The sequence below is a fragment of the Cherax quadricarinatus genome, chromosome 88 (assembly GCF_038502225.1).
Source record: "Cherax quadricarinatus isolate ZL_2023a chromosome 88, ASM3850222v1, whole genome shotgun sequence".
Classification (NCBI taxonomy): domain Eukaryota; kingdom Metazoa; phylum Arthropoda; class Malacostraca; order Decapoda; family Parastacidae; genus Cherax; species Cherax quadricarinatus.
The window spans coordinates 8,217,667-8,239,495 of record NC_091379.1 but is presented as its reverse complement, the minus strand read 5'-3'; the positions used below and the strand labels follow the sequence as shown (position 1 = coordinate 8,239,495).

The 21,829-nt window shown below is 49.7% G+C and overlaps 1 protein-coding gene across 17 annotated transcripts in view; it reads right to left on the bottom strand.

Moving 5' to 3' along the window:
* The window catches only part of Pkn (serine/threonine-protein kinase N), a 792,491-nt gene that overhangs the window by 149,387 nt on the left and 621,275 nt on the right, over positions 1–21,829 (bottom strand). For 3 of the 17 annotated variants that reach the window (XM_053790720.2, XM_053790721.2, XM_053790722.2), the window contains exon 1: positions 1–1,408. This exon is cut by the window's left edge and continues 1,523 nt beyond it. The exons of the other annotated variants lie outside the window; for them this stretch is intronic. In XM_053790720.2, coding sequence (XP_053646695.2) covers positions 1–1,393 — 1,393 coding nt within the window. In that variant the 5' untranslated portion in view covers positions 1,394–1,408. Of the gene's footprint in view, positions 1,409–21,829 lie in introns of those variants that run through there. 17 annotated transcript variants of the gene reach the window in all.

Below are 21,829 nucleotides of genomic sequence, written 5' to 3'. Positions count from 1 at the left end.
GGCAGGCCCTGGGCAGGGTGTTACTCGGGGGAGGTTGAGAAGTGCCCCGAGGGCCTCCCTTAAGACGGTCATTCCCCAGGGGAGGCAGATCCCGCAGCTGTGAGCGGTTGGTCCTATCCCTGCCCCTGGGTAGGTCCAGGGACTCCCTGGGGGTCTTGACGGGGCTGGAGTCCCTAGGTGAGTTGGTATCATGGCGTTGACCACGACTCGGCTCTCGGGGACCACGCTGGCGGCTGGTGTCCCGCCCCGCGGTCCTTTCTATCCTGGGATGGTCTACCTGGCTCAGGCGGCTCCTATCCCTGGCCCGAGGTACTTGATCACTGGCCCGCCGCTCTTTACTGCCACTTGCTGCCCTCTTCCTGCTCCTGCTGCGGTGTGGGCGTACGGGCGGTGGCACTATCACGTTTTCCTTCTGTTGCGTCATGTCTGCTGAGTCTGGGTGTGGCAGGCGGTGCCACTGAGCGCTGCTAGTGCCACACTTAGCCAGGCACACCAGGGGGTCCTCAGCCACCGTGTTATTGTTGAGCAGGTCGTCGCGTAGACCGCGCAGGTGGCTGGTGTTGACCAGTGTGCGCACCTGGCCGCCAGCGCACACCAGCGCTCCCGAGGGCGTGGCCACAGCCAGCTGCTGTCCGGGGCTGTTGAAGAAGGAAGAGTCTTTAAGGGGGGACCTCCTGCCTGAGGGAGCGTGCAGGGACCTGCCCAAGGTGATGTGGTCCAGGACCGAGGGGACGGTGTGGCCCACCTTCTCCTGCAGCCGGCGCATGAGGTGTAGAAGCCTGCGTGAGGGGGTCACTCCGGCTAGTTCCCGCCAGGCATCCCGCACTTCCAACACTCCCCCCGCACCTCGCTCACCCTGCCCTCCTCCACCCCGCCTCCTGCTGCCACTCTCACTACCGTCAGCAGTGCCACTACTGAGTCCTGGCACCTGGTCTGTGAGCGCCTCGCCTTCCTCAGTGTGTAACTGATGAAGAAAATCAGCGAAGTTCTTCTTATTGAGTAGATCAAGTTGTCTCAGCTTGTCAGTGTTGAGTTGTGTTGCTGCACGACGTGTGTCGTTGCTGCCGGGGGTGGGGACGACGTGTGAAGGATGCTCCACACCTCCCGACGACGACGAGGACGTCCATAGACCACTGTCTGAGGACTGGTCGGAGAGTGGCGGCGAGGCAGCGCCGCGCTGAGGTCCGTCCCGCACCGTGTAACAACACAAACTGAGCGATCCGTTACCCACCTGCCCGCAGCTGCCGCAGCTCTTGTCCTGCCCGCCGCCGCTCAACAATTCCCCCGCACCTTTACACATTGTCTGGTGCCCGCCTGGGCACGCAGGGTATGGCACGGGCACCAGCAGCAGTGTCTCTGACTTGATCAGTGGCCACGGCCCAGCCATCACCATGCACAGTTGTAGTCTTCAAAAAACCAGTCTCACAAGTCGGCTCTAACACAAGCCGCTGAGGAAGTACCCCACACTGACTTGGTTAGGTTATCCTGGACTAAGTTTACATAATGTATGACAAACGTAGCTTACAACATCAACGAGGCTAATTCACACAACTCTGTAATAACACTTGGTCAACACCAGAGTCGGGTCGAGACTCTCTGTTTCCTTGTTGGAGTTCCTGGTCAACACCAGAGTCGGGTCGAGACTCCCTCTGTTTCCTTGTCGGAGTTCCTGGTCAACACCAGAGTCGGGTCGAGACTCTCTCTGTTTCCTTGTCGGAGTTCCTGGTCAACACCAGAGTCGGGTCGAGACTCTCTCTGTTTCCTTGTCGGAGTTTTTGGTCAACACCAGAGTCGGGTCGAGACTCTCTCTGTTTCCTTGTCGGAGTTTTTGGTCAACACCAGAGTCGGGTCGAGACTCTCTCTGTTTCCTTGTCGGAGTTTTTGGTCAACACCAGAGTCGGGTCGAGACTCTCTCTGTTTCCTTGTCGGAGTTTTTGGTCAACACCAGAGTCGGGTCGAGACTCTCTCTGTTTCCTTGTCGGAGTTCCTGGTCAACACCAGAGTCGGGTCGAGACTCTCTCTCTGCTTCCTTGTCGGAGTTTTTGGTCAACACCAGAGTCGGGTCGAGACTCTCTCTGTTTCCTTGTCGGAGTTCCTGGTCAACACCAGAGTCGGGTCGAGACTCTCTCTCTACTTCCTTGTCGGAGTTTTTGGTCAACACCAGAGTCGGGTCGAGACTCTCTCTGTTTCCTTGTCGGAGTTTTTGGTCAACACCAGAGTCGGGTCGAGACTCTCTCTGTTTCCTTGTCGGAGTTTTTGGTCAACACCAGAGTCGGGTCGAGACTCTCTCTGTTTCCTTGTCGGAGTTTTTGGTCAACACCAGAGTCGGGTCGAGACTCTCTCTGTTTCCTTGTCGGAGTTTTTGGTCAACACCAGAGTCGGGTCGAGACTCTCTCTGTTTCCTTGTCGGAGTTTTTGGTCAACACCAGAGTCGGGTCGAGACTCTCTCTGTTTCCTTGTCGGAGTTTTTGGTCAACACCAGAGTCGGGTCGAGACTCTCTCTGTTTCCTTGTCGGAGTTTTTGGTCAACACCAGAGTCGGGTCGAGACTCTCTCTGTTTCCTTGTCGGAGTTCCTGGTCAACACCAGAGTCGGGTCGAGACTCTCTCTCTGCTTCCTTGTCGGAGTTTTTGGTCAACACCAGAGTCGGGTCGAGACTCTCTCTGTTTCCTTGTCGGAGTTCCTGGTCAACACCAGAGTCGGGTCGAGACTCTCTCTCTGCTTCCTTGTCGGAGTTTTTGGTCAACACCAGAGTCGGGTCGAGACTCTCTCTGTTTCCTTGTCGGAGTTCCTGGTCAACACCAGAGTCGGGTCGAGACTCTCTCTCTGCTTCCTTGTCGGAGTTTTTGGTCAACACCAGAGTCGGGTCGAGACTCTCTCTGTTTCCTTGTCGGAGTTCCTGGTCAACACCAGAGTCGGGTCGAGACTCTCTCTCTGCTTCCTTGTCGGAGTTTTTGGTCAACACCAGAGTCGGGTCGAGACTCTCTCTGTTTCCTTGTCGGAGTTCCTGGTCAACACCAGAGTCGGGTCGAGACTCTCTCTCTGCTTCCTTGTCGGAGTTTTTGGTCAACACCAGAGTCGGGTCGAGACTCTCTCTGTTTCCTTGTCGGAGTTCCTGGTCAACACCAGAGTCGGGTCGAGACTCTCTCTCTGCTTCCTTGTCGGAGTTTTTGGTCAACACCAGAGTCGGGTCGAGACACTCTCTCTGCTTCCTTGTCGGAGTTTTTGGTCAACACCAGAGTCGGGTCGAGACTCTCTCTCTGCTTCCTTGTCGGAGTTTTTGGTCAACACCAGAGTCGGGTCGAGACTCTCTCTGTTTCCTTGTCGGAGTTCCTGGTCAACACCAGAGTCGGGTCGAGACTCTCTCTGCTTCCTTGTCGGAGTTTTTGGTCAACACCAGAGTCGGGTCGAGACTCTCTCTGTTTCCTTGTCGGAGTTCCTGGTCAACACCAGAGTCGGGTCGAGACTCTCTCTCTGCTTCCTTGTCGGAGTTTTTGGTCAACACCAGAGTCGGGTCGAGACTCTCTCTCTGTTTCCTTGTCGGAGTTCCTGGTCAACACCAGAGTCGGGTCGAGACTCTCTCTCTGCTTCCTTGTCGGAGTTTTTGGTCAACACCAGAGTCGGGTCGAGAGTCTCTCTCTGGTTGGTTGTCGGAGTTCCTGGTCAACACCAGAGTCGGGTCGAGATTCTCTCTCTGTTTCCTTGTCGGAGTTCCTGGTCAACACCAGAGTCGGGTCGAGACTCTCTCTCTGCTTCCTTGTCGGAGTTCCTGGTCAACACCAGAGTCGGGTCGAGACTCTCTCTCTGCTTCCTTGTCGGAGTTTTTGGTCAACACAAGAGTCGGGTCGAGACTCTCTCTCTGTTTCCTTGTCGGAGTTCCTGGTCAACACCAGAGTCGGGTCGAGACTCTCTGTTTCCTTGTCGGAGTTCCTGGTCAACACCAGAGTCGGGTCGAGACTCTCTCTCTGTTTCCTTGTCGGAGTTCCTGGTCAACACCAGAGTCGGGTCGAGACTCTCTCTCTGTTTCCTTGTCGGAGTTCCTGGTCAACACCAGAGTCGGGTCGAGACTCTCTCTCTGTTTCCTTGTCGGAGTTCCTGGTCAACACCAGAGTCGGGTCGAGACTCTCTCTCTGTTTCCTTGTCGGAGTTCCTGGTCAACACCAGAGTCGGGTCGAGACTCTCTCTCTGTTTCCTTGTCGGAGTTCCTGGTCAACACCAGAGTCGGGTCGAGACTCTCTCTCTGTTTCCTTGTCGGAGTTCCTGGTCAACACCAGAGTCGGGTCGAGACTCTCTCTCTGTTTCCTTGTCGGAGTTCCTGGTCAACACCAGAGTCGGGTCGAGACTCTCTCTCTGTTTCCTTGTCGGAGTTCCTGGTCAACACCAGAGTCGGGTCGAGACTCTCTCTCTGCTTCCTTGTCGGAGTTCCTGGTCAACACCAGAGTCGGGTCGAGACTCTCTGCTTCCTTGTCGGAGTTCCTGGATTCCAACTTATATTTTTTCACAAATATATCCTGTAAAAACATTTATATATTTCCCGAATAAATCCATATATCGAGAGGTATATGTCTCTAGTGTATATACACTGAGAGTTTGTATTGATGTTTATTCTAGTGTATATACACAGAGTTTGCATTAATGCTTGTTCTAGTGTATATACACTGAGAGTTTATGTTAATGTTTGTTCTAGTGTATATACACTGAGTTTATATTAATTTTTGCTTTAGAGACTGATGGTGCACAACTTACGTGCACTAAACGATGATGACTCAACAAGAGAACGCAGCAGTACCCTACAATACCCACCTCATCACCAGCTGTGCCCCAGCTGGCAGCCTCGCTCCCAAGCCTCGCCAAAACTCCCTGTCTCCAGCTGCAGTATGTCCCCAGACCCAACTGTTTACATACAACATCAAAGTTACTTCTTCCCTAAGTGTTGGGAGGTGTTGTGATGCAGCCGGTGGCGCTTATGTTGTGATGCAGCCGGTGGTGCTAGTGTAGTGAGGTGTTGTGATGCAGCCGGTGGCGCTTATGTTGTGATGCAGCCGGTGGCGCTTGTGTTGTGATGCAGCCGGTGGTGCTTGTGTTGTGATGCAGCCGGTGGTACTAGCGTTGTGAAGTGTTGTGATGCAGCCGGTGCTAGTGATTTCAACCTAAGGCATACAAAATGGAAGAATGTAGCAAATAATGTTATAGCTGAAACAATCCCCGGAGGTAGCGCAGATGAAAGGTCACACACACATAAGCTACTAAGTCTCTGCGAAAAACACACCTTAAGCCAGCAGATAGTGGAGCCAACAAGACTAGAAAACACACTTGACCTTATCTTCACAAATAATGAGGACCTGATAAGAGACATAAGAATATCAAAAACAACTAATTCCGATCACAATCTAATCGAAGTCCAGATGTACATGCATAGGGGTCCTGATCAGCAGAATGCATGTACCTGTGAAGGTGTCTTCACAAAATACAATTTCAACAACAAGAACATCAACTGGGACCAGGTAAACCATGTCCTAAACGAAACATGTTGGGAAGATGTCTTAAACGACATGGATCCAAACCAGTGCCTTGAAAGGATCAACTTCCTGGTAGCCGAAGCATGTTCTAGGCATATTCCCCTAAGAAAGAAGAAGAGCAGGAGTAAACTGGAGAGAAAAAGACGCTCCCTCTACAGAAGACGACGAAGAGTCACTGAGCTCCTCAGGAGTGCTAGAATATCTGATACACGAAAGGAGGCGCTGACCAGGGAAGTGGAAACTATCGAACTTAAGCTAAATGACTCTTACAGGAACCAGGAGAGGCAGGAGGAGCTTAAAGCTATTAGTGAAATTGAAAGAAATTCAAAATATTTCTTTTCATATGCCAAAAACAAGGCAAATACCACATCTAGTATCGGGCCCTTACTCAGACAGGATGGGACTTACACAGATGACAACAAGGAAATGAGTGAAATATTGAAATCCCAGTACGACTCTGTGTTTAGTGAACCACTAATCGGTCTGAGGATCGACGACCCAAATGATTTCTTCATGAATGAGCCTCAAAACTCCATAAATGTATGCCAGATTTCCGACATTACCCTAACTCCGATAGATTTCGAAAAAGCCATTGACAACATGCCTATGCACTCAGCCCCGGGCCCAGACTCGTGGAACTCTGTTTTCATTAAGAACTGCGAGAATCCCCTCTCGCGTGCCCTAAGTACACTATGGAGGAGGAGCTTGGACATGGGTGAAATTCCACAGTCACTTAAAACAACGGATATAGCCCCACTCCATAAAGGTGGCAGCAAAGCATTAGCTAAGAACTATAGACCAATAGCTCTGACGTCCCACATCATAAAAATCTTTGAAAGAGTGCTAAGAAGCAGGATTGCAAATCACCTGGATTCCCAAAATCTGCACAATCCAGGGCAACATGGGTTCAGGGCAGGTCGCTCCTGCCTCTCACAACTACTGGATCACTATGACATGGCCTTGGATGCACTGGAAGAAAATCAGAATGCAGATGTAATATACACAGACTTTGCAAAAGCATTTGACAAATGCGATCATGGCGTAATAGCCCATAAAATACGTGCTAAAGGAATAACTGGGAAAGTGGGAAGATGGATCTTCAACTTCCTAACAAATCGAACACAAAGAGTAGTGGTCAACAGAGTTAAATCGGAGGCTGCCATAGTGAAGAGCTCTGTTCCATAAGGCACAGTACTCGCCCCCATCTTATTCCTTATCCTAATATCAGACATAAACAGAGATATACACCACAGCACCATATCATCCTTTGCGGATGATACTAGGATCTGCATGAGGCTGTCATCTGCTGAGGACGCGGTTAACCTCCAAGAAGATATAAACAAAGTTTTCCAGTGGGCAACGGTAAACAATATGATGTTCAATGAGGACAAATTCCAACTACTCCGTTATGGAAAACTGGAGGAGATAATAACTAGAACAGAGTATACTACTGACTCCGGCCATACAATAGAGCGGAAAAATAATGTAAGGGACCTGGGAGTAGTAATGTCAGAGGATCTCACTTTCAAGGATCACAACAGTGCCACGATCGCACGTGCAAAGAAAATGATAGGATGGATAATGAGAACTTTCAAAACGAGAGATGCCAAGCCCATGATGATCCTTTTCAAATCACTTGTTCTCTCTAGGCTGGAATACTGCTGTACATTAACATCTCCATTCAAAGCAGGTGAAATCCCAGATCTAGAGAGTGTACAGAGATCCTTTACTGCACGTATAAGTTCTGTCAAGCACCTTAACTACTGGGAACGCTTGGAAGCACTTGACTTGTACTCTTTGGAACACAGGAGGGAGAGATATATCATAATCTACACTTGGAAAATCTTGGAAGGAATGGTCCCAAATCTGCACACAGAAATCACTCCCTACGAAAGTAAAAGACTGGGCAGGCGATGCAAAATGCCCCAATAAAAAGTAGGGGCGCCATTGGTACACTAAGAGAAAACACCATAAGTGTCCGGGGCCCAAAACTGTTCAACAGCCTCCCATCAAGCATTAGGGGAATTGCCAATAAACCCCTGGCTGCCTTCAAGAGAGAGCTGGACAGATACCTAAAGTCAGTGCCGGATCAGCCGGGCTGTGGCTCGTACGTTGGACTGCGTGCGGCCAGCAGTAACAGCCTAGTTGATCAGGCCCTGATCCATCGGGAGGCCTGGTCATGGACCGGGCCGCGGGGGCGTTGATCCCCGGAATAACCTCCAGGTAACCTCCAGGTAGTGAGGTGTTGTGATGCAGCCGGTGGTGCTAGTGTTGTGATGCAGCCGGTGGTACTAGTGTTGTGAAGTGTTGTGATGCAGCCGGTGGTGCTAGTGTAGTGAGGTGTTGTGATGCAGCCGGTGGTGCTAGTGTTGTGATGCAGCCGGTGGTGCTAGTGTAGTGAGGTGTTGTGATGCAGCCGGTGGTGCTAGTGTTGTGATGCAGCCGGTGGTACTAATGTTGTGAAGTGTTGTGATGCAGCCGGTGGTACTAATGTTGTGAAGTGTTGTGATGCAGCCGGTGGTGCTAGTGTTGTGATGCAGCCGGTGGTGCTAGTGTAGTGAGGTGTTGTGATGCAGCCGGTGGTGCTTGTGTTGTGATGCAGCCGGTGGTGCTTGTGTTGTGATGCAGCCGGTGGTGCTTGTGTTGTGATGCAGCCGGTGGTGCTTGTGTTGTGATGCAGCCGGTGGTGCTAGTGTAGTGAGGTGTTGTGATGCAGCCGGTGGTGCTTATGTTGTGATGCAGCCGGTGGTGCTAGTGTAGTGAGGTGTTGTGATGCAGCCGGTGGTGCTAGTGTAGTGAGGTGTTGTGATGCAGCCGGTGGTGCTAGTGCTGTGATACAGCCTGTGGTGCTAGTGTTGTGATGCAGCCGGTGGTACTAGTGTTGTGATGCAGCCGGTGGTGCTAGTGTTGTGATGCAGCCGGTGGTGCTAGTGTTGTGATGCAGCCGGTGGTGCTAGTGTTGTGATGCAGCCGGTGGTGCTAGCGTTGTGATGCAGCCAGTGGTGCTAGTGTTGTGATGCAGCCGGTGGTGCTAGTGTCGTGATGCAGCCTGTGGTGCTAGTGTTGTGATGCAGCCGGTGGTGCTAGTGTTGCGAGGTGTTGTGATGCAGCCGGCGGTGCTAGTGTTGTGATGCAGCCGGTGGTGCTGGTGTTGTGATGCAGCCGGTGGTGCTGGTGTTGTGATGCAGCCGGTGGTGCTAGTGTTGTGATGCAGCCGGTGGTGCTAGCGTTGTGATGCAGCCGGTGGTGCTAGTGTTGTGATGCAGCCGGTGGTGCTAGCGTTGTGATGCAGCCGGTGGTGCTAGTGTTGTGATGCAGCCGGTGGTGCTAGTGTTGCGATGCAGCCGGTGGTGCTAGTGTTGTGATGCAGCCGGTGGTGCTAGTGTTGTGATGCAGCCGGTGGTGCTAGTGTTGTAATGCAGCCGGTGGTGCTAGTGTTGTGATGCAGCCGGTGGTGCTAGTGTTGTGATGCAGCCGGTGGTGCTAGTGTTGTGATGCAGCCGGTGGTGCTAGTGTTGCGATGCAGCCGGTAGTGCTAGTGTTGCGAGGTGTTGTGATGCAGCCGGTGGTGCTAGTGTTGTGAGGTGTTGTGATGCAGCCGGTGGTGCTAGTGTTGCGAGGTGTTGTGATGCAGCCGGTGGTGGTAGTGTTGTGATGCAGCCGGTGGTGCTAGTGTTGCGAGGTGTTGACACAGTCGGTGTTGCTAGTGTTGCGAGGTGTTGTGATGCAGCCGGTGGTGCTAGTGTTGCGAGGTGTTGATGCAGCCGGTGGTGCTAGTGTTGTGAGGTGTTGTGATGCAGCCGGTGGTGCTAGTGTTGTGAGGTGTTGTGATGCAGCCGGTGGTGCTAGTGTTGTGATGCAGCCGGTGGTGCTAGTGTTGCGAGTGGTTGTGATGCAGCCGGTGGTGCTAGTGTTGTGAGGTGATGACACAGTCGGTGGTGCCAGTGTTGCGAGGTGTTATGATACAGTCGTTGGTACTAAACAGCAGATCACTGGTGCTAAGGGACGGCCGCTGATTAATAACACACAGACTTGAGGGACTAACCACCACCTATCAAGGCTGAGGGACTGATCACCTCAATACTACTACTTCTACTGTCTCCAGCGTTATATTCACCTGTATCTGACTGAAGAGACCTGCCGTGCAGGCTTCTTCAATCAAATATAGGCAACAAAAACAGCCAAGTGTTGCACGTGTGTCTTATTCATCACACAAAGAGCAGGACGCTAATTCATCATCGGGGTTATCAGCGTGTTATTAATAACATCACTAGTGACCTGAGCTGCAGCCAGAACTCTACACTGCCAGGTGTTTACACTGCTAGTCCTGTACAGTGTAGACAACTGGCATTATAGAGGCTTGGCGGTGCAAAGGCCTGGCAGTGTGGCGTTTACACTGCCAGGACTCTATACTGCCAGGATCACAACACAAACATTAGGAGTCTTTTAAAACTATTGTTTAACTTGAAAAAATAGGTAAAATCTACCAGCCATGTTATAAATAACATTAACCTGACAACACTGTCGTCACTGCCAGCTGAGGACTGACAACACTGTAGTCACTGCCAGCTGAGGACTGACAACACTGTGGTCAATGCCAGCTGAGAACAACCTGGAGTATGTTCCAGGGGTCAACGCCCCCGCGGCACGGTCCTTGACCAGACCTCACCAAAAAAGAAGCTTTTAGAGTTGCACTGAAACAACAAGTGGTCTTCAAGGGGCTTAAGTTCTTCCTGGGCCATATGTGGAATCAAGTGTTTAAAGACGAATTCGGTCCCAGACTAAGTCTTAACTTAGTTGTATAACAAGTGTATTATATTATAGTTGTATAACAAGTGTATTATATTATAGTTGTATAACAAGTGTATTATATTATAGTTGTATAACAAGTGTATTATATTATAGTTGTATAACAAGTGTATTATATTATAGTTGTCTAGCATTGTGAGTCACGAGGCGAGACTAAGAGAATTCACGAAGATTTCACAGACTAGATAAGGACAAAAGAACACAGAGGCACAATACCGTGACTGGAACAATATACAGATAACTTGAACATAGGAGACAGAAACTAATGACGACGTTTCGGTCCGACTTGGGTCCTTAACTAGTCACACTGTGACTAGTTAATGGCCAATGTCGGACCGAAACGTCATAAAGTGTCTTTCTCCCGTGTGCAGGTTATTTCTGTGAGATGCGAGGTTCAGGATCACGGGGTCATCATAAATGGAGGGTGAAGACACAAACGAGCTACAAAGATGTAGGAAATACTCTTTCAGTCTCAGGGTGGTGACTGGAACTAGCCAGATGAAGAAGTGGTAAAGGAAAACTCGATACACAGTGTTAAGAATATGTATGACACGGCACATGACGGCAGCAACCAGTAAGACAAGCAGCTGAAGACACACACACACACACACACACACATGCGGCACCAGTTTGGAACCCACACCTAGCCAAGCACGTAAAGAAACTAGAGAAGGTACAAAGGTCTGCAACAAGACTAGTCCCAGAGCTAAAGGGTATGTCCTACGAGGAGAGGTTAAGGGAAATCGACCTGACGACAGTGGAGGACAGGAGAGATAGGGAGGACATGATAACGACATACAAAATACTGAGAGGAATTTACAAGGTGGACAAAGACAAGATGTTCCAGAGACTGGACACAGTAACAAGGGGACACAGTTGGAAGTTGAAGACAGAGATGAATCACAGGGATGTTAGGAAGTATTTCTTCAGCCACAGAGTAGTCAGTAAGTGGAACAGTTTGGGAAGCGATGTAGTGGAGGCAGGATCCATACATAGCTTTAAGCAGAGGTATGATAAAGCTCACGGTTCAGGGAGAGTGACCTAGTAGCGACCAGTGACGAGACGGGGCCAGGAGCTTGGACTCGACCCCTGCAACCTCAACTAGGTGAGTACACACACACACACACAGGCATTGTCTCCATAGAGAGATCAACTTTAAGCTTACATAATCCTCTCAGCAGCGGGAGAGGTCAAGCATAACAGGGAATTAACATGGTAAATACCACCAGGAGAGAGCCTCACCTGACCTCGTGACCTGAAAGTGAGTGTTGTGTGAAAATGACCTGAGAGAGAGTGCTGAGGGAGGGGGAGAGCCAGGAAGTGAATATGGGAGTGTGACAGTGAATGTGAGTGAAACAGTGAATGTGAGAGTAAGACTGTGTCGGTAGGATAACTAATATGAATAACAATGAGAGACAGTAGGTATACAGAGGTGCGAGAAAGACAGTAGGGTATGAGAGATGTATGAGGCAGTAGGGAATGAGAGACGTGAGAGGCAGTAGGGGATGAGAGATGTGAGAGGCAGTAGGGGATGAGAGATGTATGAGGCAGTAGGGAATGAGAGACGTGAGAGGCAGTAGGGGATGAGAGATGTGAGAGACAGTAAGGGATGAGAGACGTGAGAGGCAGTAGGGGATGAGAGATGTGAGAGACAGTAAGGAATGAGAGACGTGAGAGGCAGTAGGGGATGAGAGATGTGAGAGACAGTAAGGGATGAGAGACGTGAGAGGCAGTAGGGGATGAGAGACGTGAGAGGCAGTAGGGGATGAGAGATGTGAGAGGCAGTAGGGGATGAGAGACGTGAGAGGCAGTAGGGGATGAGAGATGTGAGAGGCAGTAGGGGATGAGAGACGTGAGAGGCAGTAGGGAATGAGAGACGTGAGAAGCAGTAGGGGATGAGAGATGTATGAGGCAGTAGGGAATGAGAGACGTGAGAAGCAGTAGGGGATGAGAGATGTATGAGGCAGTAGGGAATGAGAGACGTGAGAAGCAGTAGGGGATGAGAGACGTGAGAAGCAGTAGGGGATGAGAGATGTATGAGGCAGTAGGGAATGAGAGACGTGAGAAGCAGTAGGGGATGAGAGACGTGAGAGGCAGTAGGGGATGAGAGATGTGAGAGACAGTAAGGGATGAGAGACGTGAGAGGCAGTAGGGGATGAGAGATGTATGAGGCAGTAGGGAATGAGAGACGTGAGAGGCAGTAGGGGATGAGAGATGTGAGAGGCAGTAGGGGATGAGAGATGTATGAGGCAGTAGGGAATGAGAGACGTGAGAGGCAGTAGGGGATGAGAGATGTGAGAGACAGTAAGGGATGAGAGATGTGAGAGGCAGTAAGGGATGAGAGACGTGAGAGGCAGTAGGGGATGAGAGATGTGAGAGGCAGTAGGGGATGAGAGATGTGAGAGGCAGTAGGAGATGAGAGATGTGAGAGGCAGTAGGGGATGAGAGACGTGAGAGGCAGTAGGGGATGAGAGATGTGAGAGACAGTAAGGGATGAGAGACGTGAGAGGCAGTAGGGGATGAGAGATGTGAGAGCCAGTAGTAGATGAGAGACGTGAGAAGCAGTAGGGGATGAGAGACGTGAGAAGCAGTAGGGGATGAGAGATGTATGAGGCAGTAGGGAATGAGAGACGTGAGAGGCAGTAGGGGATGAGAGATGTGAGAGGCAGTAGGGGATGAGAGATGTGAGAGACAGTAAGGGATGAGAGACGTGAGAGGCAGTAGGGAATGAGAGACGTGAGAGGCAGTAGGGGATGAGAGATGTGAGAGACAGTAAGGGATGAGAGACGTGAGAGGCAGTAGGGGATGAGAGATGTGAGAGGCAGTAGGGGATGAGAGACGTGAGAGGCAGTAGGGGATGAGAGATGTGAGAGGCAGTAGGGGATGAGAGACGTGAGAGGCAGTAGGGGATGAGAGATGTGAGAGACAGTAAGGGATGAGAGACGTGAGAGGCAGTAGGGGATGAGAGATGTGAGAGGCAGTAGGGGATGAGAGACGTGAGAGGCAGTAGGGGATGAGAGACGTGAGAGGCAGTAGGGGATGAGAGATGTGAGAGGCAGTAGGGGATGAGAGATGTGAGAGGCAGTAGGGGATGAGAGATGTGAGAGGCAGTAGGGGATGAGAGATGAGAGGCAGTAGGGGATGAGAGATGTGAGAGACAGTAGGGGATGAGAGAGTAGGGGATGAGAGGCAGTAGGGGATGTGATGAGAGATGTGAGAGGCAGTAGGGGATGAGAGACGTGAGAGGCAGTAGGGGATGAGAGATGTGAGTAGACATGTGAGGGGATGAGAGACGTGAGAGGCAGTAGGGGATGAGAGATGTGAGAGACAGTAAGGGATGAGAGACGTGAGAGGCAGTAGGGGATGAGAGATGTGAGAGACAGTAAGGGATGAGAGACGTGAGAGGCAGTAAGGGATGAGAGATGTGAGAGGCAGTAGGGGATGAGAGATGTGAGAGGCAGTAGGGGATGAGAGACGTGAGAGGCAGTAGGGGATGAGAGATGTGAGAGGCAGTAGGGGATGAGAGATGTGAGAGGCAGTAGGGGATGAGAGATGTGAGAGGCAGTAGGGGATGAGAGACGTGAGAGGCAGTAGGGGATGAGAGACGTGAGAGGCAGTAGGGGATGAGAGACGTGAGAGGCAGTAGGGGATGAGAGATGTGAGAGGCAGTAGGAGATGAGAGATGTGAGAGGCAGTAGGGGATGAGAGACGTGAGAGGCAGTAGGGGATGAGAGATGTGAGAGGCAGTAGGAGATGAGAGATGTGAGAGGCAGTAGGGGATGAGAGACGTGAGAGGCAGTAGGAGAAGAAAGATGTGAGAGGCAGTAAGGGATGAGAGACGTGAGAGGCAGTAGGGGATGAGAGACGTGAGAGGCAGTAAGGGATGAGAGATGTGAGAGGCAGTAAGGGATGAGAGACGTGAGAGGCAGTAGATGACAGACGTGAGAGGCAGTAGGAGATGAGAGACGTGAGAGGCAGTAGATGACAGACGTGAGAGGCAGTAGGAGATGAGAGATGTGAGAGGCAGTAAGGGATGAGAGACGTGAGAGGCAGAAGGGGATGAGAGATGTGAGAGGCAGTAGGGGATGAGAGATGTGAGAGGCAGTAGGGGATGAGAGACGTGAGAGGCAGTAGGAGATGAGAGACGTGAGAGGCAGTAGGAGATGAGAGATGTGAGAGGCAGTAAGGGATGAGAGACGTGAGAGGCAGTAGGGGATGAGAGATGTGAGAGGCAGTAGGAGATGAGAGATGTGAGAGGCAGTAGGGGATGAGAGATGTGAGAGGCAGTAGGGGATGAGAGATGTGAGAGGCAGTAGGAGATGAAAGATGTGAGAGGCAGTAGGGGATGAGAGACGTGAGAGGCAGTAGGGGATGAGAGATGTGAGAGGCAGTAGGGGATGAGAGACGTGAGAGGCAGTAGGAGATGAGAGATGTGAGAGGCAGTAAGGGATGAGAGACGTGAGAGGCAGTAGGGGATGAGAGATGTGAGAGGCAGTAGGAGATGAGAGATGTGAGAGGCAGTAGGGGATGAGAGACGTGAGAGGCAGTAGGGGATGAGAGATGTGAGAGGCAGTAGGGGATGAGAGACGTGAGAGGCAGTAGGAGATGAGAGATGTGAGAGGCAGTAAGGGATGAGAGACGTGAGAGGCAGTAGGGGATGAGAGATGTGAGAGGCAGTAGGAGATGAGAGATGTGAGAGGCAGTAGGGGATGAGAGACGTGAGAGGCAGTAGGGGATGAGAGATGTGAGAGGCAGTAGGGGATGAGAGACGTGAGAGGCAGTAGGGGATGAGAGACGTGAGTGAGAGGCAGTAGGTGTTAATTAAGATGTTTTAACACAGCTGGAAGAATCCTGAAGTCTTTCCTACCTCGGTTAGTCAAGGTCACTACTGCTGCTACCTACTACTACTGTTTACACTCTTCCATCACCACACCACCACTACCCACACCACAACTAATATACCACTAACCACCACCACTACTACACTCCGCACCCTTAACACCAACACCACACTACTGCACCACTAACGCCACTATCACCACCACCACTACTAAACCACGACACTTCTACACCATTATGCCACATCTCTATCCAATCCCAGCAATTGTAAGAGCTTTGCATATGTAAACGTTGCTAATTCTTTCAATACTCCAGTGACAAATAGTGTAACATAACCAATATTATTTTGACACTGAATATAATTCCTCGATTACTTGCGCACACACACGAACGTGATCGTGTGTGTGTGTGTGTGTGTGTGTGTTTAAGATAGACAGCCAGGGATATACACTAACTTACTGGCTCACACAAGTACCTACTTCTCCATGTATATTCCTAATAACACTATCACTCTCATTTGGTCATTCATTTCCACTCAAGCATTTTCACCGAGTCTCCGTGCCTGCCTTACCCCGGCGATACAATACCTGAGTCAGGTACACAACAGACCTACACAAGCCAATGAACTCTTTACGTAAATGTTTGTACTGCGGAGAAGACGTTAGCATCCATGCTGATCTCCCAGCCTCTCTCTCTCTCTCTCTCTCTCCCTCACACACACACACACACACACACACACACAAGGAAGTACTTTACTTCTAGACATACAGAGAGGGTAGACTGCTGTAATAGGATCCTGGAGTATTTGGTATATACTACTACCACTGGAAACCTTAAGAAGACGAAACACTACCATCATAGTGTTGATGCTTCAACTATCACACTAGACACTACCATCATAGTGCTAATGCTTCAACTATCACACTAGACACTATCATCATAGTGTTGATGCTTCAACTATCACACTAGACACTATCATCATAGTGTTGATGCTTCAACTATCACACTAGACACTACCATCATAGTGTTGATGCTTCAACTATGACACTAGACACTACCATCATAGTGTTAATGCTTCAACTATCACACTAGACACTACCATCATAGTGTTGATGCTTCAACTATCACACTAGACACTACCATCATAGTGTTGATGCTTCAACTATCACACTAGACACTACCATCATAGTGTTGATGCTTCAACTATCACACTAGACACTACCATCATAGTGTTGATGCTTCAACTATCACACTAGACACTACCATCATAGTGTTGATGCTTCAACTATCACACTAGACACTATCATCATAGTGTTAATGCTTCAACTATCACACTAGACACTACCATCATAGTGTTAATGCTTCAACTATCACACTAGACACTATCATCATAGTGTTGATGCTTCAACTATCACACTAGACACTACCATCATAGTGTTAATGCTTCAACTATCACACTAGACACTACCATCATAGTGTTAATGCTTCAACTATCACACTAGACACTACCATCATAGTGTTAATGCTTCAACTATCAGATAGGTAATAAGGTGAAGGGTTCGTATTCTATGCATGAAACCCTAAAATTCTCAGAAGTAACTTCACGGAAACTGCAAGACAATATCAACAACAACACAAATGCCGCCGAAGAAATGTTCTTTCCAAATCTTCACAAATACATACTAGTGGTGAGGGGGGGGGGGGAGTCTGGTGAGAGAAGAATGATTATCAAACATCTGTTTCATTGCATGTGAAATGAAGGTTCCATTATAATGAACAAGCAGTAAATGCATCTACCATAGGCATAGTGTTTCTTATCAAGTGCTCTTACTGGGACTAAGAAATGTACAGCCAGGCTAACTGCTCTCACATCAGTGGTGTTCGTGCAATAATGTACACTTTCATTTTTAACACAGTTTACTTTACACGTAACAACACGCAGTGACAGCCTGGTTGATCAGGCCCTGATCCACCGGGAGGCCTGGTCGTGGACCGGGCCGCGGGGGCGTTGATCCCCGCAATACCCTCCAGGTAGACCTAATTTAAGCTATTAAGTATTGTACACAGATGTGTAAGTAGATAAAAGAACAGACGTAAAGAATAACAAAATCCCCATTCTTCTTATTATTGTTATTAATATAACTTGTCAAGTTACCAAGGCTTTGGATTCATTGACCCTACTTGGCAGATTGCTCCATTCATCTACAACTCTACAGCCAACCCATTATTTTCCTATACCCAGTACATCCATTATCTAACCTATAGCTATCCTGTGATGGGTCGTCAAACCAGGTTAAAGGAACAAAACTATGTTTGGTATCGACAAATTGTGATCACATACAAGAGAACTGACATTATTTTCGCATCTGAAGAAGTAAACAGGTCCCAGAACTGACCCTAGCGGCACGCCACTTGTTATCACCTCCAGCTATTCTGATACAGTTACTTTAAGGACATTCAAATAACACAGGACACAGTGACTACGTGTCCCTGTGACACTGCTCTACACCCTTAGCAGCCACCTGGTGCAACGTGGATACAAAACAGTAATTATTTTGTACACAAAAAGCGGCAGGTGTGAGACAGGTGGTGGGAGAGGGACGTGTGGGGAGCACGTGTTCCTGTGAGAGGGAGGAGAGGTGGAGAGAGGAGAGGGAGAAAAGGAGGAAATACAGACAGGATGATAGAGGCGGTAGTAAGGCATCTCTCACTTGTACAAATTATATGACTTGAGGAAGTAAGGGCATGTGGATGAGTGAGTAATGACCACTACAGAACATGTGGGGGAGGGGGGAGAGGGAAGTGGGGGAGGAATGCATACCCTCCTCATCCAGCCACCTCCCTCTCTCCACTCCCTCTCTCCCTTATCCCCCGTCCTCCCTCACTCACCAACAAACATTACCGCGCCACGTTTGTTTGCTCTCCCTTTCCTACCCATCCCACTCTCCCTCTCTCTTCCTCTCCATTTCTCACCCTCACCCTCCGTCCTCTTCCCTTACACCCCAACCCACCGCAACTCCCACAAGATCCACGCTATTACACCCACATCTACTAACACTACACCCACACAACACCAACCCACAGCAAGAAAGCTACCACATCATAGGTGACCGAGGTGACAGGTTCACCTTCACCTTTCTAGCAACCTGTTTGGTATCCTCAGGAGTATCCCAGGCTTCCACCAGCACCTAGAGGGATGCTCACCAGTATCCCTAAGTGGAGTATCCCTGGATAAGGGCGCTCCACTTAAGTAAACTCTATACTCTGCATAATTAAAGACGATTTTTCAGTGTGTGTACTTTTAAAGTACAGACAATAATAATAATAATAATAATAATAATAATAATAATAATATTACTGTCTGTACTGTTACTATTATTACTGATATAATAGTGCTTGAGGGTGGGCAAGTTCAATACATGGAAGGCTTCAATAAGGTCTGGTCATAATCTCAGCTAACTTCTAACTTTATTCAGTTCTCTGATCATTCCTCAGTGATGCTTCTAACTTTCTAACTTGAGGCTAACCATCAGTGAACATTAAGTCTGCTGCAACAACACGTGAAACACTTTGTTTGCTAACTTTGTATCAGCAACAATTAGTATAGGAAGTGATACAGTCACTGTGTGTAACAGTGTTCAAGAATGTGACACAGTCACGGGCGTGTAACAGTGCTCAGTCACTGGTGTGTAACAGTGTTCAAGAATATGACAGTCACTGGTGTGTAACAGTATTCAAGAATATGACAGTCACTGGTTTGTAACAGCAGTCAGTGTCACCTTCAACAGGTAAATTAGTCAGTCAATATAACTGCCATGGTTGAGCTGGGTGATACATGTTCAATACAAGCCACCAGCACCACTGTTACTACCACCAGTACTAGTACCACAACTAACACCTCTATTAATACTATTACTACAACCACTACCTTTATTAATACTACTACTGCTTCTATTAATACTACTACTACTACCAATATTACTACTACTAACCACCACCACCACTATTACTACTAACTACCGCCACCAGCACTACCAGCACTACTACCACCAACCATCGCCACCACCACTACAACTACCACCATCATCACGAGCAGAATAAGGAAGTAACAGTGATGTTACAACTCCCTGATAGTACTTGGTCTGGTGTTGTTACACATCATCATCACTGTCTTCTTCGTAACTCACTGCTAAAACTGCATCCAGGTTACAACAGTCTTAACCCAGACCTTACTTCTTAACAGTCTTCACTGCTACAGTCATTAACTAACATTAACACAAAGTTACGATGACAAAAAACACAAGGAAGGGAGGAGGAGCCATCAAAATTTAACAAGAATATGAGTAATGATGAGTGAAGGTGAGAGTGTGTGAGGGAGGTGAGAGTTGCATATGGAGATGGTTGTGGTGACATGAGTGTGGGCGGTGTGGGTGGTCAACAACTGAGTAGCAGCTGCAACCACGCCCACCCACCCACAAACACTAATTTGACATTCTCTCTCCTTCACACATATACATTATATATATATATATATATATATATATATATATATATATATATATATATATATATATATATACAGAGAGAGAGAGAGAGAGAGATTTATTTATTAACACATCGGCTGTCTCCCCACCAAGGTAGGACGGCCAGAAAAGGAAAAGCTTTCACCATCATTCACTTCATCACTGTCTTGCCAGAGGTGCACTTACACTACATTTATAAAACTGCAACATTAACTCCCCTCCTTCAGAGTGCCGCCACTGTACTTCCCATCTCCAGGACTCAAGTCTGGCCTCCCCGTTTCCCTGAATCCCTTTATAAATATTACCTTGCTCACACTCCAACAGCACGTCAAGTCCTAAAAACCATTTGCCTCCATTCGCTCCTAACACTCACGCAAATATGTTGGAAGTTCAAGTCCCTCTCACACAAAACCTCAATATATGTATACTGGAAGAGGTTGAGGGTGAAAGAGGCTAACGCAACTAGTTGATTGCTTAGTTAAACACACTGTCTCTTACACAGCCACAAACACAGACGTGCTTGTTCGTATGTGCAGGTATAACTCTTGCAAACACTGATATATAAATAGAAGATTGAACACTACTGACGTTGTTGAAACGTAAACCAGTTACGTGGTGGGGAGGGTGGATGGGGAAGGTGAAGAGAAAGGGGGAAGAGGAGGGGGGAAATTGGGAAAAGAGAAAATGGGAGTGATGGGGAAGATCACAAGAAGAAAAAAAGAGAAGAGGGAGACAGGAAAAGGAAAAGTAGGGAGGATTAGAGGTCATCACTACGCTCCTCCCCACCCAGGTCATCACTACACTCCTCCCCACCCAGGTCATCACTGCACTCCTCCCCACCCAGGTCATCACTACACTCCTCCCCACCCAGGTCATCACTGCACTCCTCCCCACCCAGGTCATCACTACGCTCCTCCCCACCCAGGTTATCACTACGCTCCTCCCCACCCAGGTCATCACTGCACTCCTCCCCACCCAGGTCATCACTACGCTCCTCCCCACCCAGGTTATCACTACGCTCCTCCCCCCCCAGGTCATCACTGCACTCCTCCCCACCCAGGTCATCACTACGCTCCTCCCCACCCAGGTCATCACTACGCTCCTTCCCACCCAGGTCATCACTACGCTCCTTCCCACCCAGGTCATCACTACACTCCTCCCCACCCAGGTCATCACTACGCTCCTCCCCACCCAGGTCATCACTACACTCCTCCCCACCCAGGTCATCACTACGCTCCTTCCCACCCAGGTCATCACAACGCTCCTAACCACCCAGGTGATCACTACGCTCCTCCCCACCCAGGTCATCACTACGCTCCTCCCCACCCAGGTCATCACTACACTCCTCCCCACCCAGGTCATCACTACACTCCTCCCCACCCAGGTCATCACTACGCGCCTCCTCACCCAGGTCATCACTACACTCCTCCCCACCCAGGTCATCACTACGCTCCTCCCCACCCAGGTCATCACTACACTCCTCCCCACCCAGGTCATCACTACACTCCTCCCCACCCAGGTCATCACTACACTCCTCCCCACCCAGGTCATCACTACACTCCTCCCCACCCAGGTCATCACTACGCTCCTCCCCACCCAGGTCATCACTACGCTCCTCCCCACCCAGGTCATCACTACACTCCTCCCCACCCAGGTCATCACTACGCTCCTCCCCACCCAGGTCATCACTACACTCCTCCCCACCCAGGTCATCACTACGCTCCTCCCCACCCAGGTCATCACTACACTCCTCCCCACCCAGGTCATCACTACACTCCTCCCCACCCAGGTCATCACTACACTCCTCCCCACCCAGGTCATCACTACGCTCCTCCCCACCCAGGTCATCACTACGCTCCTCCCCACCCAGGTCATCACTACACTCCTCCCCACCCAGGTCATCACTACACTCCTCCCCACCCAGGTCATCACTACGCTCCTCCCCACCCAGGTCATCACTACACTCCTCCCCACCCAGGTCATCACTACACTCCTCCCCACCCAGGTCATCACTACGCTCCTCCCCACCCAGGTCATCAATACACTCCTCCCCACCCAGGTCATCACTACGCTCCTTCCCACCCAGGTCATCACTACGCTCCTCCCCACCCAGGTCATCACTACGCTCCTCCCCACCCAG